The 16237-nt window shown below is 45.2% G+C and overlaps 2 protein-coding genes across 4 annotated transcripts in view; one reads left to right on the top strand and one right to left on the bottom strand.

Annotated features, from left to right (window-relative positions):
* Nucleotides 1-5857, bottom strand: part of GNL1 (G protein nucleolar 1 (putative)) — a 32752-nt gene extending 26895 nt beyond the window's left edge. Inside the window, exon 1 of the mRNA XM_083724121.1 lies at nucleotides 5672-5857. Within this exon, the coding sequence (XP_083580247.1) occupies nucleotides 5672-5747 (76 nt within the window). The 5' untranslated portion in view covers nucleotides 5748-5857. The remainder of the gene's footprint in view (nucleotides 1-5671) is intronic.
* Nucleotides 5858-8665: 2808 nt separating this feature from the next.
* ABCF1 (ATP binding cassette subfamily F member 1) overlaps nucleotides 8666-16237 on the top strand; it is a 41310-nt gene continuing 33738 nt past the window's right edge. The window contains exons 1-4 of one of the 3 annotated variants that reach the window (XM_083723486.1): nucleotides 8666-8934; nucleotides 13226-13272; nucleotides 13743-13835; nucleotides 14844-14979. In XM_083723486.1, the coding sequence (XP_083579612.1) occupies nucleotides 8844-8934; nucleotides 13226-13272; nucleotides 13743-13835; nucleotides 14844-14979 (367 nt within the window). In that variant the 5' untranslated portion in view covers nucleotides 8666-8843. The remainder of the gene's footprint in view (nucleotides 8935-13225; nucleotides 13273-13742; nucleotides 13836-14843; nucleotides 14980-16237) is intronic. The other 2 variants (XM_083723488.1, XM_083723487.1) reach the window with 2 other exon arrangements.

The following is a 16237-nucleotide window of genomic DNA, read 5'->3' as shown; positions in this document are numbered from 1 at the left end:
AATCTCCTGGGCCAGACGGTCTACCAATAGAATTATTTAAGACCTATATAGATTGGTGGGCAGAACCCTTAGCTCAACTGTTTACTCTTATAGATAAATACGGGATCATACCTGAGATATGGCTAAAATCAATAATTATTCCAATCTTTAAAAATGGCGACCCAAAAGAACCAAGGAATTATAGACCGATAAGCCTACTATCAGTGATAGGGAAAATCTACGCTAAGCACCTCTTATCTAAACTTCTTACCTGGATGAAAAATCTAAACTTACCAGGGAAAGAACAAATAGGTTTCTCCAAAGGTCGCTCTACACTAGACCACTGCCTTATACTTATGCATCTGGTTGAAAAATACAGATCCCAAAGGCAATCTAAGATATACGCTGCTTTTGTAGATTTTCGTGGTGCATTCGACTCAATTGACCGCCCAAAGCTGTGGAGGAAACTCGCAGAATTAAAAATTGATCAGCGCTTATTGATTCTAATGCAAAATCTACACTCTTCCAATACCTGTCAAGTCAAACTCAACACCAAAGGTCACCTTTCATCAGACATCCCAAACACGAAAGGGGTAAAACAAGGGTGTATTCTTGCCCCCTTTCTATTTAATTTATTCTTATCAGACTTGCCAGATTACCTTCAAAAAATAGAATCACATGCCCCTAAACTTAATCAGAAACCAGTTCCTCTCTTATTATACGCAGACGATGCTGTCCTACTATCACTAACGAGCTTGGGTCTGAAACGTCTTATATCTTCACTGATCCTTTACTGCGAATGTAACAAACTCTCTATAAATTATGAGAAGACAAAAATTTTGGTCTTCTCAAATGGTCGGAAATTAGAGAAATGGAAAATAAGAGGGCAAGAAATCCAACAAGTGAAAATCTATAGGTATCTGGGAATCTTATTCCAGAGCAATTTAGGGTGGGCTACCCATCGCACAAATGCCATAAAACAGGCAAAGTGCACCTTATCAGCAGTTGCCCGCTTTTATTATCAGAAAGGTAATCAATTCATTCCTGCGGCCATTCAGATATTTCAAACAAAAGTGCAATCCCAGATACTCTATGGAATCCCGCTATGGGTCCAAGCATATAACAGTGATTTAAAAAAGATTCATTCCAGCTTCCTGAGACGTATTCTTGGACTCCCAGCTGTGATCAAATATGAAACAATGTGTGCAGAAATAGGCATACACACAATGGAATATTGGGCATGGTCCACCTCAATAAAGTACTGGTTACGCTGCCACTTTCGCTGCACCCCATCAAGTCTGCTCGCTGATTTGCTCAAAGACTCCTATAAATCAAGTTGGTATCAGCACCTCGAAAAAAAGATTGAATCTTTAGGTATCGAGCTGGAGCCCCTGTACAATTCTAATGAGCAATACATTTTTCATAATATTCTAACTAGACTAAAGGATGTCGAGAGACAAAATATTATGGCAGCTGTAAACAAAATTTGCTCCCCCATATTCTATGATTTAAATATCTTAGATAGCAGAGCCAATTACGTCACTAAATTAATAATTCCAGCCCAACGTAGGGCTTTTATGCTGGCCCGTTTGAATGTTTTTCCCTCAGCATTTGTCAGGGGGAAGATATCAAAACGTTCCTAGGAACAAGAGATTCTGCAGATGTTCTATGAATGTCCCGGACACTGTTGAGCATATTCTCTTTCATTGCCCACTGCACAGTACGCTCCGTCAACGCGTGCTGTCCCCTCTTTCGGCTGGTCTGGAACCCCAGCAAGGTGAATGTGTGGGACTCTACCTATCCGACGCTGACCAAAGGGTAACGGCGGGGGTAGCCGAGTTTTTGGTAGCAGTCCTCCAAGGAGCAGGTTAACAAGGAAAACCACTGATTCTAGACGTATATATATATATATATATATATATGTATGTAGCCAACTGCAGCCTTTTTATATATATTTCAAGGCTTTTATATGTTATTTTCTCTTTTATGGTTTTATTTGTATAATGCCTAATAAAGGTTTGATAAGTAAAAAAAAAAAAATTATCAGAAATGGCTGTCCAATCCTCTTTTAAAGCCATCCAAATTGGTGGCCATCACTGCCTCCTGTGGCAGGGAGTTCCATAGTTTAACGATACACTGTGCGACAGTATTCTATCTAGGAAGGGCCCTCTTCACCCAGTGCAGCAATGCAATCCCAGAAGCAGTTTCTTCCACAGTTCCAGCCCAGAAGTGAAGTGGGACTGGTTCCATTCATTCAGCTATGGATAAACCACCCCCTGCAAACAGAATGGCTGCTTCACCCATTAACTCATCTAAGTGCCATCAGGCAAACAATGACTGTCTCATCCAAAACTTGGACCATTCTCACCAACCAACTTTACAGGGCTGCTGCAAGGATTACTAAAGACGAGATATGCAAAGGCACTTCAATGATCCAGATTCCACTATATTAAGCGCAAGGCATTATCTTCGCTATCTAAAGGACGATGACACACTCATGACACATGCCCACCTTCCTGTTCTGGAGCTCTCTTATCTGAGAAACCAGTGCAAAAAAGCACCAGCTGCCCATTTAATGCCCTAAAGAGTTATTTCGGTCCCATTAGCACATAATTCATAACCCCCATAAAGCGTTTTCATCCCACTGCCTGTCACTGAAGCTCAGCACTTTTCTTTCGAATTGTTTCTAGTTGAGTTGGCACAGTAGCAGTTTGAGCACAGTGCATCTCTCTCTGTGTGTGTCACAAGAGGTGAGGTTTCCCCCCTTCCCTTATTCATATGAATCCCCCCCCCACCATAACGCAGCAACACTAGATGATGCGTAACCACCACCTTCCTCTTTTAGCTCTGCCCGCCAAAGATGCTACAGTCAACAAAAACCTTGCAGGGCGCAGGAGTACAGCTTAGTAGCCTGGACCACGCTGGCTATTTTTAAATATGACCGCAACGAAAACGATCGTATTGCACTGGAATGAATGGCTTAGCGTAGCTCCAGCTATAATGGCACACCGATCAGTACTACTACCCTTTGTTTCTGTGCAAAGCTGCCATTTATACCACATGCACCTATCACAGTCTCAAAATCTCTGTAGCTTTCCAACTGCAGAAATTGTGAATATTAGGATCTGATCCAGGGACAGTAGGATGCACGTCTCCCCCCTTAATGCACCAAAGTCAATGTCCGACATCTTATTATGCTTTTATATCTGTTGGAAGCCGCCCAGAGTGGCTGGGGCAACCCAGTCAGATGGGTGGTGTACAAGCAACAACGACAATAATGGTTATAACAAAATACAACAATAACAATAATAGCTATAAAGGAAGTGGAATGGGACATGGCGCAGGCCTGAGCAATTTGTGGTCCACCACGCTGAACGGAGTTCACATCACATCTGACAGGCGCTATATGAACCTCTTGATACTGCAGATCCTGCCTGGGCCTGCAGTGAGGAGGGCTGCTAATCACCAGGCAGGCTGCATTCAGCTTGGTGGGCTGCAAGATATGCAGACCTGATGCAAACATTACAATGTAATTCTAAACACAGATACAGCCCTACTGATTTCAGTGCAAGTTAATAAGGCCAAGGTGGAAGCTTGTGGCCCTCCAGATGTTGTTGGGAGACTCCAGGAGAAGAGACCTGGCTTAGCTGCAGAGGATTTGTTTTGCACGCAGAAAGTTCCATGTTCAGTTCCTCCGGTCGATTAAATCCGGCCCCCGTGGAAATTTATTTCCTGGGGTAAAACCCCAGAAAAACTTCAACCCTAAAAAAAAAGCTCAACAATTTTGGGTTTTAAATTGTAAAATGTGGCCCTCTTTGAAAAAGGTTTGGGCACCCCTGGTGTAGACAAAATTGACCTGCTTGGCAGGGGGAGGACCTATGGTCTGACTCCGAAGCTCTTGTCAGTCCAAGGCAGCATTAACATCTTGACGACCACAGGTTCCACATCCCTACTTTAATGCAACCTTTTACTAATGGGTTCTTATTTTAATAAATAAATAATCCATATGGAAAATTACATTTGTTACTCAACTATTGAACAAAACTAGTGATTTCCTGCTCACCCAACACTGATATTTATAACCCAAATTACATACAGTTGCATTTTAAGATTTCGTCTTACTTAATTCCATCCCCTCTAACATGTTTCTTAAAAAACCACACCATTTTCACAGTTTCCCTGCTCTTTTAGAGCTGTTGTTGCCCCTCTTCGTGCCACTTCCATGTTCGCAGCAATGCGCGTGCCCATAAATGGGGAGTTGCCTGTACATTTGTATCCCACTTTCAGGATGTTATTTGTAAATCTCTCCCCTCTTGTCCTCAAAATAACCCTGTGAGGTAGATCAGGCTGAGAGACAGACCCAAGTTCTTTGTTCTCTGTTGGCAGAGTGGAGATTTGAACCCAGCTCTTCTAGTTCAACACTCTAACTGCTGATACCACATTGGTTCCCCTCCTCCCATAAACCGTACTTTTATACACAGTTACTTGGAAGTAAGTCCTACTGAATAAAGCACAGCACACTTCCGAGAAACCATGTGTAAGATCTGGCTGTGTATACCTGGAAAGGGACAAAATTGAATATGAATAGTAGAACAGATTCAATGGTTACAGCCCTAAGCCAAAATAACTGAAGGAAAGAGTTGTGTTCCATATTTGAAAAGTGTTTCTGTCTCCCAGCTACGGGGAGGTGAGGACACAGTATTCCCAATGCACTGGAGAAGGGCAGTTTATTCCATTAAGCAGTTTAGGTGGGAGAAAAAGAGAGAACGATATAATGCACACTGCATTGCAGATGTTGGGTGTACACAGAACTATAGCAAGCACCCCCAATGCCTTCCAAAGAGAGAATCATCCTTCAAGTGTACATCAAGAAGCCATTATCCAAAAATTGAGGGCGGCGGACCTAAAATTTTATTTTGAACACAGTTTAAAAGGTGGTTCAGAAGGAAGAGGCTAGTGCTCCAAAAGGGCCTAGTTTAATATTTCATTGAAGGGAGAAGACTGGACTGCTCCACAAGAGTTGACAATTCCATGTACGTGCATGCAAAGGGGGATGGGGGGGGATGAGGCTTGTCAATTAGCATGAATTAGCAGCGTGCACCCTGCATGTCAGAAGCCAGAGAGAGAAAGTGAACATTTCTAGACTCATCTTCCAAATTGTTTCCAGGAGAGGAGCAGCGGGGTGCTAAGTCGTGAGCTGAAAGGCCTGGCTCACTTATGCCTGCCCACCCCCGCTTTGCAAAAAGGGAGAGAGAGGGGGGAAAAGATGGAAAGGGAGAGGAAGAGAGAGGTGCTATACGTTTTCAGGAAAGAAGATTTGCTTTCTATGTAAGCGTTTCCTGCAGAAGCCAATAAATAGCCAACCCCCGATTTGTTTTAATGGAGGAGAGGTAGAGGTCACGCTTTCTCTTCCTTCCAACGCCCCCTCTAAAATGTTTCAAGGAGGAAGAGGAGGCGTGGCCTTCTGCTACCCAGATGTTTATGTGGGCGATCATGAGAACCAGATGTTGCTAATGATCGGTCCCTTCTCATTATAAAAAGGGGGGTAAGAGAAAGGTGAGGATACAGATGTTGAAGGGGGGATCCTCCCCCCATGCAGCCCAAAGAGGGTGGGGGAATGTTACATCCTTCCAGATGTTTCAAGACGGGGCCCCGCCCCCTCCCGCACGGCCCCGCCCCCTCCCGCGCTCACCCTGCCGCTTTCTCTCCCGTTTGTCCTGCAGCTGCTTCTTCTTCTGCTTAGCGCTGAACGGCCTCTTGCGGTGCATGTCCTATCCCGGCTGCCGTCCCCTCCTCCTCCTCCTCCTTCTGCTCCTCCACCACCAGCCCCGACGCGCGGCACCGGAGTGGGCGGGGCCAAGGGGAGAGCGCTCCTCGGCGGAGAGACGAGGGCCCAATGAGCGCCGCGCAAGGGGCGGGGTCGAAAGGGAAAGGGGGCGGGGCCTCTCGAGTGAAAGAATGCGGGGCCGTGACGTAGGGAGCGGAAAGAGCAGAACTTGTGCGGAGAGAGGGGGGGGGAGCGGAGTAGTTTGGCGAAACCATTCGGGACTCATAAAAAGGGGGGTGGACGCAGGCGATGGAACGTCGCCTTCCAGGAAAATGGAACGCGATTTCGGATTTGCGGACGGTACCAGTGAGGGTGGCTCGAGGGGGGGGGGGGAAGAGAAATCAAGATTGCCATTCTGCAAGGGCGCTCGGGCCGTACCATTTCAGCCGGGGGAGGAAGCGGACGGAACTAAGTACAGTACTCCATTCAACCATTTGATGGAACCCTTGAGCGCCTCCAATGCTGTTTGGGAAAAGCGCAGACGGAATTCCCACCTACGTACTACAAAGACTTGAGACTCGTAGAGTTGGAAGGGGCTCCAAGGGTCACCAATCCAACGCCCTGCAATGCAGGAATTCTGGCCACAAACATCTCTGGGTGGGCTATTTCTGGGTTAGTGGAGTCTGTAACCTGAAGCGTATGTAACCTGAAGTGTATGTAACCCGAGGTACCACTGTACTAGTATAGAACAACACCATTTGCATCTAAGGCAAATGCCTATATTATAAACAATATGACATTTGTTTATTTAATAAATGTGGTTCAGACCTTCAGCGTAAAAAGCATTCCCAGACTGACTTCCAAGATGAATCTAAAACAAAGAAGCCAAATCCCTATAAAAAACAACAAGAAAACATTTTAATGGGGGAGGCAGGACATCATAAGTGTCATGTCTAGGCCCACTGAAATCAACTGATTTAAGAATGCTTATTAAGAAGTGAGGTTAATAATGGATCTTACTATGTCCTGGAGGGCTCATCTAATATATTAGGACTTAATAAGAATGCAGTTAGAGCTGGCTGTCTATGTGTTTGGAATTGCAGCCAGATTTTAAATATTCCATTAACTGTCTTGTTTTCAATTTCATTGTTCTGTATGGGACAATGACAATAAAGATATCAAAGTGTATCGTTATATAGATTTTTTGCCACTAACAAAGGAACTGACATTCTTTGAAAGCTTACATTCTTTCATTAAGTTAATGGTCACTGCTACATTATCCATTGGATTTTTAATGGCTTCCCATGAGGTGTCCTAATGCCACTTACAATGCAATAAAAATGTATAAAGAACTGCATATATAAAAACAGGATTTTCAACTAGCTGGAGCTTCCAGGTTAGCCTCAAGAGCCACGTCACGTGGAGTATATAGCAGCACATGGACAATATAAGCTTGGCTATCTTGACCCACAAACAGCCATAGCTGTCTTACTAACCAAAGCTGGTAAAAGACACTCCAATTCCCTGAGGTCACCTGGGCCTCTTGCAAGAGAGATGGATCTAGGAGCACCCACAAACTGCAAACCTCCTCCTTAAGACAGAGGATGACTTCATCTAAAGCAGACAATTGACTGATTACCTGGACTTAGGAGCCATCTACCCACAGGGCCTCTCTGTCTTGTCATTCATTATTCAATGTAAATTTGTTTGTCCCACCACCAAGTCCAGGACTTGTGCAGCCTGTCCTGATTCAATTGTTAGTCTACTGATGACCACTCCCAATAGCTACATATATATGTTAAAATAGCACTGGGGACAGGATGATATTCTTCAGCATCCCATTGCACAAATGCCTGGGAGCCAAGAGACAATCAATGCCTTTCTTGGAAACTGACCCTAGAGATAGGACCAGAGCCACCACAAAAAAAGCTGACACTACTCACAGCTGATTAGAAACCTTGATCGATGCCATGATAAGCGTTGCCATTAATCTTATACCTTTTTATATTTGGTTTTGTAAACTCTAGAACTTCTGCCCAGCGTAGTTTTCTTCTTCTTAGGGACTATGTAAAAATCAGTAATCACAGCTATAATGACTATAGCCGTGTATTCGCACTACATATTAAAGCACAAGGATTCCCACAAAGAATCCTGGGAAGTGTAGTTTTTACCCTTTCGGAGAGGTGCAGTTTGCAGTTTTTTAAAAACTACAGTTCCCAGGATTCCTATCCTGGGGTGGGTAGGAGGGAAAGAGGCTGATGTGCTTTTTAACACTTGATTGGAAGCCGCCCAGAGTGGCTGGGGAAACTTAGCCAGATGGGCGGGGTATGTATGTATGTATGTATGTATGTATAAATAAATAAATAAATATTATTATTTAAACGCGAGGTGTGTACTTAAACCAAGCAATCCTGCATTCTTAAGTGCATACTATACAGAGTTGCTGTTTCTTGCTGGACATGTTTCATTCTGGGCATGCACCTGCATTCCTCACAGTAAAAAGCGCTGCAGGTCTTTCTCGGAGGCAGCGGCCCCCTTCCCACTCTTGGCTAAAATAAGCGGGAAACAAAACTTGTGCGCGTCCTAAAAACTGCACGTCTCCATTTGCGCTCCTGCAGCCTGCGACTAATCTTCCGGGTTTTTGCTGGGCCGCTCTATGAGAGGCGCTTCCTGATCTCGATGTCTCAACCCGGGTCTCTCCGGTGCCCTTCTAGGATAGGCGCTTCCTCGTCTCTTTGTGGCAACCCGGGTCTCTCCGGTGCCCTTCTAGGATATGCGCTTCCTCATCTCTTTGTGGCAACCCGGTCTCTCCGGTGCCCCTCTAGGATAGGCGCGGCCTCATATCTTTGTTGCACCCCGGGTCTCTCCCGTGCCCTTCTAGGAGAGGCGCTTCCTGATCTCTATGATCTCTATCCCCGGCCTGCGCTCGGGGATCGCTGACGAAAGTATCTGTTCTCTTTCTGGCCTGGAGAAGCCCCGGTCGCGTCACCTCCCGCGCAGGCGCAGTGCGGCCCAGGCGGGCATGTGTTGAGCCAAGATTGCGGTAGGAAGAGCCGCAAAGAAGCAGGCGGCGGGCGCCGGAGCGAAGGGAGCAGCCATGCCGAAGGGAGGGAGACAGCCGCAGCAGCCCCAGGAGGAGTGGGTCGGGGACGAAGAAGAGAAGCGCTGCCCCGGAGAGGGCGCTGGAGGTGAGGGCGGAGGCGGGAGGGCTGGGCGGGGAGGAAAGAGGCTAGTCCTCATGAAGGTTGGGAGGAGGACCTTCAAGGAGGGGGGGGGAGTAGGCAAAATATCAGTGGGTGGGAGGGGGCTAACACACACAATTCGGTGTAAAAGTGTTTGCCCTTTAAAACAACCCGAAACAAGCAGCCACCGTTCACACACCTCTGTCCATACACGTGTCTGTCTGCTCAGACGCAAGCTCTGCCGTGGTCAGCGGGTCTCGCATAGTCGTAGGCAGTGCTTTTTTTTCATTTAAAAAAAAGTTTAGGGCTTACTCTCATTTTCCTACTCATACTGAAATACTGCCCCTCAATGAGGCCAAACTTAGATTCACAAAATGTTTAGGGGTATGCGTCTCCCTAGGGGGAAAAAAAGCACTGGTCGTAGGTGTGTCTGAATGTGTTTGGCACACACCATTCCCCACCCCTGGCTGCCCCTGCCTCTCTTTCCCCTCCTCCAACTCTCTTTTTCCTAATTTGCTGCTTAGGTTTTGTCTAAATGGACAAGGGCCCAGATTTTTTTCCGATGCGGCGCTGGTTTCATTGCTATTCTTAGCATTTTTTATGTGCTCCCCTTGATTTGCATGTTAAAGGAACGTTCAAGTGGCTGGTTAGATAGAGGAGGAATATTGAGGATGAAACTTTGTGGCTTGGGCAAGGAACTGGACTAAAAGGCCCCATACATGTGAGCTTCCATATGTGTCTTCATTTATATAACTAGAGATAATTTGACCAAGGAATTCCCTAGGAAAAGAAACAGTGATATAAAAATAAATCTAAAATACGCTACGTTGAACTGATAAACCCACCTGTACTAAGTAAATCAAAGTCCCAGCTAATCCTAGCTACTAATATAAAAACAATGTGTGTGTATGCTTTTAACAAGTCTTTGATATTTGTGTAGTGCTTAGGTCTTGAGACTCGAATTCATGATCTGATCTAGTTGTAATCCTTAGTTTAGTTGTTTTATTATTACCTGAATTGTAGATGAGGGGGCTGAGAGAGAGCAGTTTGCAGAGGTTAGATCTTTACCAGAGACTTCCTTATTAGCTACTCAGTCTCTTAGCCGTAGTAATGCTGATTTATTTTGTTTATAAATATCAAATAAACAAAATAAACTTTCATAAAAATAGCTTTCAGTGACTACTGACCATGATGTCTGTATGTTCTACTGCCACTTGTGGAAGCAGTATATGTTCCTCCTTCCTGCCAACACCATAGTTCTTTCCTGCCATGTCCTTTGCTGGAAAAAGGGCAGAGGTTCCGACTCGGTAAAATATGCTAACTGCGCAGAAATATTTGTTCGGCATTGTTTAATGTGGACTTGGGGTTGGGGCAGCATCCTTTTGCTCCTTAGCCTGTATTGTCTTAACTTCGACCAGCAATAGGAGCTGCCCAACAATTCCCATAAAAGTTTCTCAACCACTCAACCCATTTTACAGACACCAGTGACAAGGCATTTGGAAGAGGAAGGGTGGGGCATTGGGCTATGATGAAGGGAACCAGGTGAGTCCCAACACATGTTGCTGTAATCCGTGAGTTGCCAATTATATATAGTATAATTATTTTCCTTGTGGGGCTCCTGAGCTGCTAACAAAGAGGCAGAGCTGCAGTTGCAGAAGCTACAGTCATAAGCAGTGTTAGAAATTCAGATACAGTATATATAATCTAATTGCTAAATGGTCCCTTAAACCTAGGCTGCAGTTGCTACAATGGCATGTCTAGGTGCTGATCGCCCCCCCCCCCATGGGAATTACTATTATTATTATTATTATTATTCCATTTCTGTAGCGCTTTATATTTTAAAGAACAAAGTGGTTCACAACACGTTAAAACATCAAATAAAACATTCAAGAATAAAACTACTTCAAGCTTCAAGGAAAATATTTCTCTCAACACACTATTTTTATTAAATTTTCTCAATCACATTTCAAGATATTCACTTAACCTTAAATCAGTGACTTCCCTTCTTCTCTTTCCGTGGTTCAATTTGCATACCATATATCCCTGCATATTTTACATGAACAAAACCATTCAGTAATGCAATGTTACATCCATCAAATCTGTTGAATTTAAATTAATGCTACCAGTGTTTTTAAATGAACACAGTTTTCACCCATATACTCAGTTAACATTTTCCAGTCTTCTTTAAACGTGCATTCTTCTTGTTCTCTTATTCTACATGTTAGATCTGCAAGCTGCGTGTATTCCATCAGTTTTGTGTTTGCCATTCCTCTTTGGTTGGGACCTCGCTCGTTTTCCATTTTTGGGCTAGCGAAACGCAGGCCGCCGTCAAGGAAAATCTTTCCATTCCTTCTCTGAGTGACATTTTGCTTTCTGCAGCCGCCAACCTGGTGCCTGGAAAATTTTGAACATTGGTTGTAGGCAGCAGTGCTCTTTGTGGAAGAGTGCTCTGAGAAAAAAAGATCTAGCACTAGCATTTCCTATTACTGCATTTCTGCTGCTGGCGGAATGGCCATTGATTTTCCATGTGTATGTAGTCGTGGGAAGATCCAGGAACTCCACAAACAAAAGGCATGGCAGGAGCAGGGACCTCGTGGACCTCCAGATGTCTCCATCATCACCATGATGGCTGGGCCTGGAGGGCGTTGGAGTCCATCAACTGGGGATATGGGACAAGGGAGAGAGGCCATTTTCAATTGGCTGTGCAGGAAGCTGGCTGGAGTTAAAGAGGCAGGAGAGGCTCGACTAAGTTGGGGTGTGGGCAGGGTGAGATGCATGAGCTTGAGAAGCCGGGGTAATTGGAGCTGGGAGGGAAAGGTGGCTGGGCTTGGAAGAAGCCCAGCAGGCTTAGTCTGCTGTGAGATGGGATGTGTCATAGTTGAAAGAAGAAAACTCTGCTACCTGTTCACAGCTAGTCATAGCTCAGTGGTAGAGAATATGATTTACACCCAAAAGGTCACCAGGTAGGACTGAAATAGACTTTTTTCTTAGCTTTATGACTTTATTTTAATCTAATGTGAACCTCTAATAGATCGGATATCATGGTAAGAAATAGGTGCCAGGTGAAAACATTCCTTTTCAACCTTTGGCTGATTAATATCCCACAGCCTTTTAAATGTGTTTGTTGCTTCCATTTTAATTATTTATTTGTGCTTTTATCTTGTATATTTATCTTGTGAACCGCCCTGAGATCTTTTGATGAGAGGTGGTGTAATTTTGCTTTTTAAAAAATAATACTAACAATAATAATAGTTAATATGGAATGTATTTTCCTGGTGAAGCATGTTTTCCCTGGCCAATTTCTGGAAACAAATTGAGGCATTCTTATTTTGCCAGGCATCCTGAAATTGCAGTTGAGATGGTTTACTATTGTTCTTAGGCTAACGCTTTTATATTTTCAATTTGCTTTCCTCCCTCTCTATATGAATCCATATATACCCACATATATGTATTTGTCTAACCAGCAGCACATTGTGTAATTGCACCATGTTGAAATTCAGCTTTCTTTTATTTCTGATACTTTCCCCCTGCCTTTCTTTAAAATCCTCAGTTTATCAGGGTGAAGTGCGTGCTTCTCTTCCCCGTCCCTGTTTTCTCCCCACAACAGCCCAGTAGGTTATGCTGAAAAAGAGTGACTTAACCCAAGATCACTTGGTGAGCTTTGTGGCTGAGTTGGGGGTTTGAACCCAATTCTCCCCATTCCTAGTTCAACTGAGAGATGGCCAATATTCTGCCCTTCAGATGTTGCTGCACTACAACTCCCATGAGCCTCAGCTGGCATAGCCTATTGGTCAAGGGTGATGCAAATTGCAGTCCAGCAACATGTGGAGGGCAGCATCTTGACTGCCTCTGCTCCACTCTGACTTTCAGTAGTAAATAGTGGACTTGAGTGTGGAATATGGTGCGTGCTTTAGTGTGCCCGAACTCTTCTCGGTTCCTGGTCTCAGTGTGTGGGGGGGAGACAGAGAGATATACCGTATTTTTCGCTCTATAAGATGCACCAGACCACAAGACGCACCTAGTTTTTGGAGGAGGAAAACAAGAAAAAAAAATATTCTGAATCTCAGAAGCCAGAACAGCAAGAGAGATCACTGCACAGTGAAAGCAGCAATCCCTCTTGCTGTTCTGGCTTCTGGGATAGCTGCGCTCCATAAGACACACACACATTTCCGCTTACTTTTTAGGAGGGAAAAAGTGAGTCTTATAGAGCAGAAAATACGGTATATACTTTTTTCTGTGGTTGAGGACGAATACTCTCGGATTTGTATCTCAAATACCTCCCGATTCTTTCTTTCAGACAAAGTGGTAAAGAAGGGGAAGAAGGATAAAAAGACCAAAAAGTCGGTAAGATTTGGTCTCGTCTTCTGTTGACTTCGCCCTCATTTGGGCTCTGTGTGACGTCCACGAATCTGGACACTCTGTAGTTCTGTTGACCTTCATGAGAACTTTGCCACCTTCCACAAATGCTCCTTTTCCTCCTCCAAACAATTCAGCATTTGGGGGACTGTGCACTGGTGGTTGTTAACTGCACCTGTAGCACTTCTTGATGTCCCCGAATGCTTTGCCACCCCTTTCCTGTTTATCCACCTCCATAATTCGGCTGAGAGGTAGTAGCTCCATTTTTTACGTAAAGCTAATCCAATAATTGGGGGGTTGTGTAATATTTTTGGCTTACTAAGGATTTATTATTTTTGGTTTTTGGAGGGGATGGAGAGGCCTTTTGCCCTCTTTCCAGTAGGGGGGTAGTGGTTCGGAGGGAGGGGGCTACTACCTCCCTGCCACCATCCTAAACTTTTTTCCTTCTGTCTCCCAAGTTCTTTGAGGAACTGGCTGTGGAAGAGAAACATGCCAGTGAGGAGCAAGCAGTTGAGAAAGAGCAGCAGCAGCAACAGCAACATCAACAACAGGTAAGTAACTTTGGAACCAGGAGTGCCAAGCAGGATCACAGAATCGTAGAATCATAGAATGGTAAAGTTGGAAGGGACCACGAGGATCCAGACCCCTGCAATGCAGAAATCTTTTGCCCAGTGTGGGGCTTGAACCCACGAACCTGGGAGGAATATATATTGTGGGTCTTGTCACCAGAGGGCATGCTAGTTGACCACATTGGACAGCACTGGATTTAGGGTAGTGTGGGCCATTTCTCCATATAGGATGCCAAGCTGAGGGAACACAAAATAATAATAATAATAACAACAACAACAACAACAACAACAACAACAAGTATTATTATTATTAGTGTTGTTGTTGTTATATTAATACATGTGGCTAGTTTCAGAACTCACAGGGTTAAGGAGTTCTGGGTGACGTCTCTCCATTCCTGAGGCGTGACTAGGAGGAGGGAGTGGTTTTATTCCACTGCCTGTTTGTCTTTGCTTCCGAAGAAGACGGAAGCAACATGAGCGCTCTGAGTCCAGGAAAGTCCAGGAAAGTTCTCTTTTATTGTTTTACTGCATGAATAAAGACTGAGATATAAACACACTAATGTCTAAGTGTGTTTGATCTTCTAAACACCGGGGAGCAACAGCACACTGTGTTATTACTCTGCAATTGTGGCGGACGGAGGATCGGCGCAGCAAGGAGGCAGCTAGAGGGAAGTGTGCCGGGCTGCAATTCGATTAGCTACGGCTAATTGGGGTCCAATCCAATTAGCTACGCTACGCCTTCACAACCTACTCAGAAGATCCATTAAAAAGCAAATGTACCAAAATGAATTCTTCTTAAAATAAGAAGTATTGGGCAGGGAGGGTGCCAAATTTTCCCCTGGTCCAGGGTGACATATTACCAAAGTCCACCTCTGCAATGGGGCTGAGGATGTCGCAGTGCCTCGGGGAGATAATTTGCTAAAAAAGGCAGGTTGACCCACCCTCCTCATGTTTGTTTGTTCATTTCCCTGTCTGTTTTCATGGCTGCAGCAGCCCCAGCAAAAGAAGCGACGAGACAAGAAAAAAGACAGAAAGAAAAAAGAGGCAGAAGATGACGACGATGAGAACCAGCTGATTGAGCGGCTGAAGAAGCTGTCAGCCCAAGCCAGTGATGAGGAAGAGGAAGGTTGGAGGCTGCGATCTTCGGGGGGGGGGAGGGGAAGAGATTTTCTACATTGGGGCTGAGGAACCTGCCCAACCCCCTAGACCAGAGACAGGGAACTGGTGCCCCCTCCCCATCCCGATGTTGCTGAACGACAACTCCCGTGGCCAAGGCTGATGGGAGTTGCAGTCAACTCTGGGAAGGCCCATGTTCCCCACTCCTGCTCTAGGATCTTGCTGTGAACTGCAGCTCCCATTGGCCCTGACCCTTTGGCTATGCTGCCTGGGGCTGCTGGGAGTTGTGGTCCAACGGCTGTCTGGAAAGCCACAAGCTGGTCACCCTTCGCTCTGTGTGAGTTCCAAGACATTTCTTCCCACTGGTCCTTAGGACAGGGCTTGGGGACCTTTTCCTCAGGGGTTATCTGTTGGAAGGTGCATATAGGTGGTGGGATGAAATGGAGCTTGTGGTGGCTAGTGGGCAGGGCTGCGCCTTCTCTCACCTCTTTCTGCCACCTCCAATAATAATAATAATAATAATAATAATAATAATAATAATAATGTATTATTTATACCCCGCCTATCTGGCTGGGTTTCCCCAGCCACTCTGGGCAGCTTCCAACAAAATATTAAAATATAACAATCTATTAAACATTAAAAGCATCCCTAAACGGGGCTGCCTTCAGATGTCTTCTAAAAGTCTGGTAGTTGTTTTTCTCTTTGACATCTGGTGGGAAGGGCGTTCCACAGGGCGGGTGCCTCTACCGAGAAGGCCCTCTGCCTGGTTCCCTGTAGCTTGGCTTCTCACAGTGAGGGAACTGCTAGAAGGCCCTCGGCGCTGGACCTCAGTGTCTGGGCAGAACAATGGGGGTGGAGACGCTCCTTCAGGTTTACTGGACCAAGGCTGTTTAAAGGTCAGCACCAACACTTTGAATTGTGCTCGGAAACGTGAAACGTGAATTGAATTGTGCTCATAAGAACAGGCTTCTTCACAGATGCCCAAACTATTGGTTGGAGTGGGTTCCCCTCCCCTTTCCCCTTTGCTTCGTCCATTTTAGCTTTTCCTCTTCTCCCAGCCCTTCCTCCATCTGTGTGAAATGAGCCGAGGCCAAATCATATTGGACAGAGGCCCCCCCCCCTGCATTAGTGTTCCCAGCCTCACGGAACAGGTTTATGTCAGAGACGGGGAACCTGTGGCCCACCCAATGTTGCCAGGGACTACAACACCTATCATCCCTGACCATTGGCCATGCTAGCTGGACCTGATGAGAGCATTGCTACCATCT

The sequence above is a fragment of the Podarcis gaigeae genome, assembly GCF_964106915.1.
Source record: "Podarcis gaigeae genome assembly, chromosome: 2".
Taxonomy (NCBI): Eukaryota; Metazoa; Chordata; class Lepidosauria; order Squamata; family Lacertidae; genus Podarcis; species Podarcis gaigeae.
This window is presented reverse-complemented; position numbering and strand designations above follow the sequence as displayed.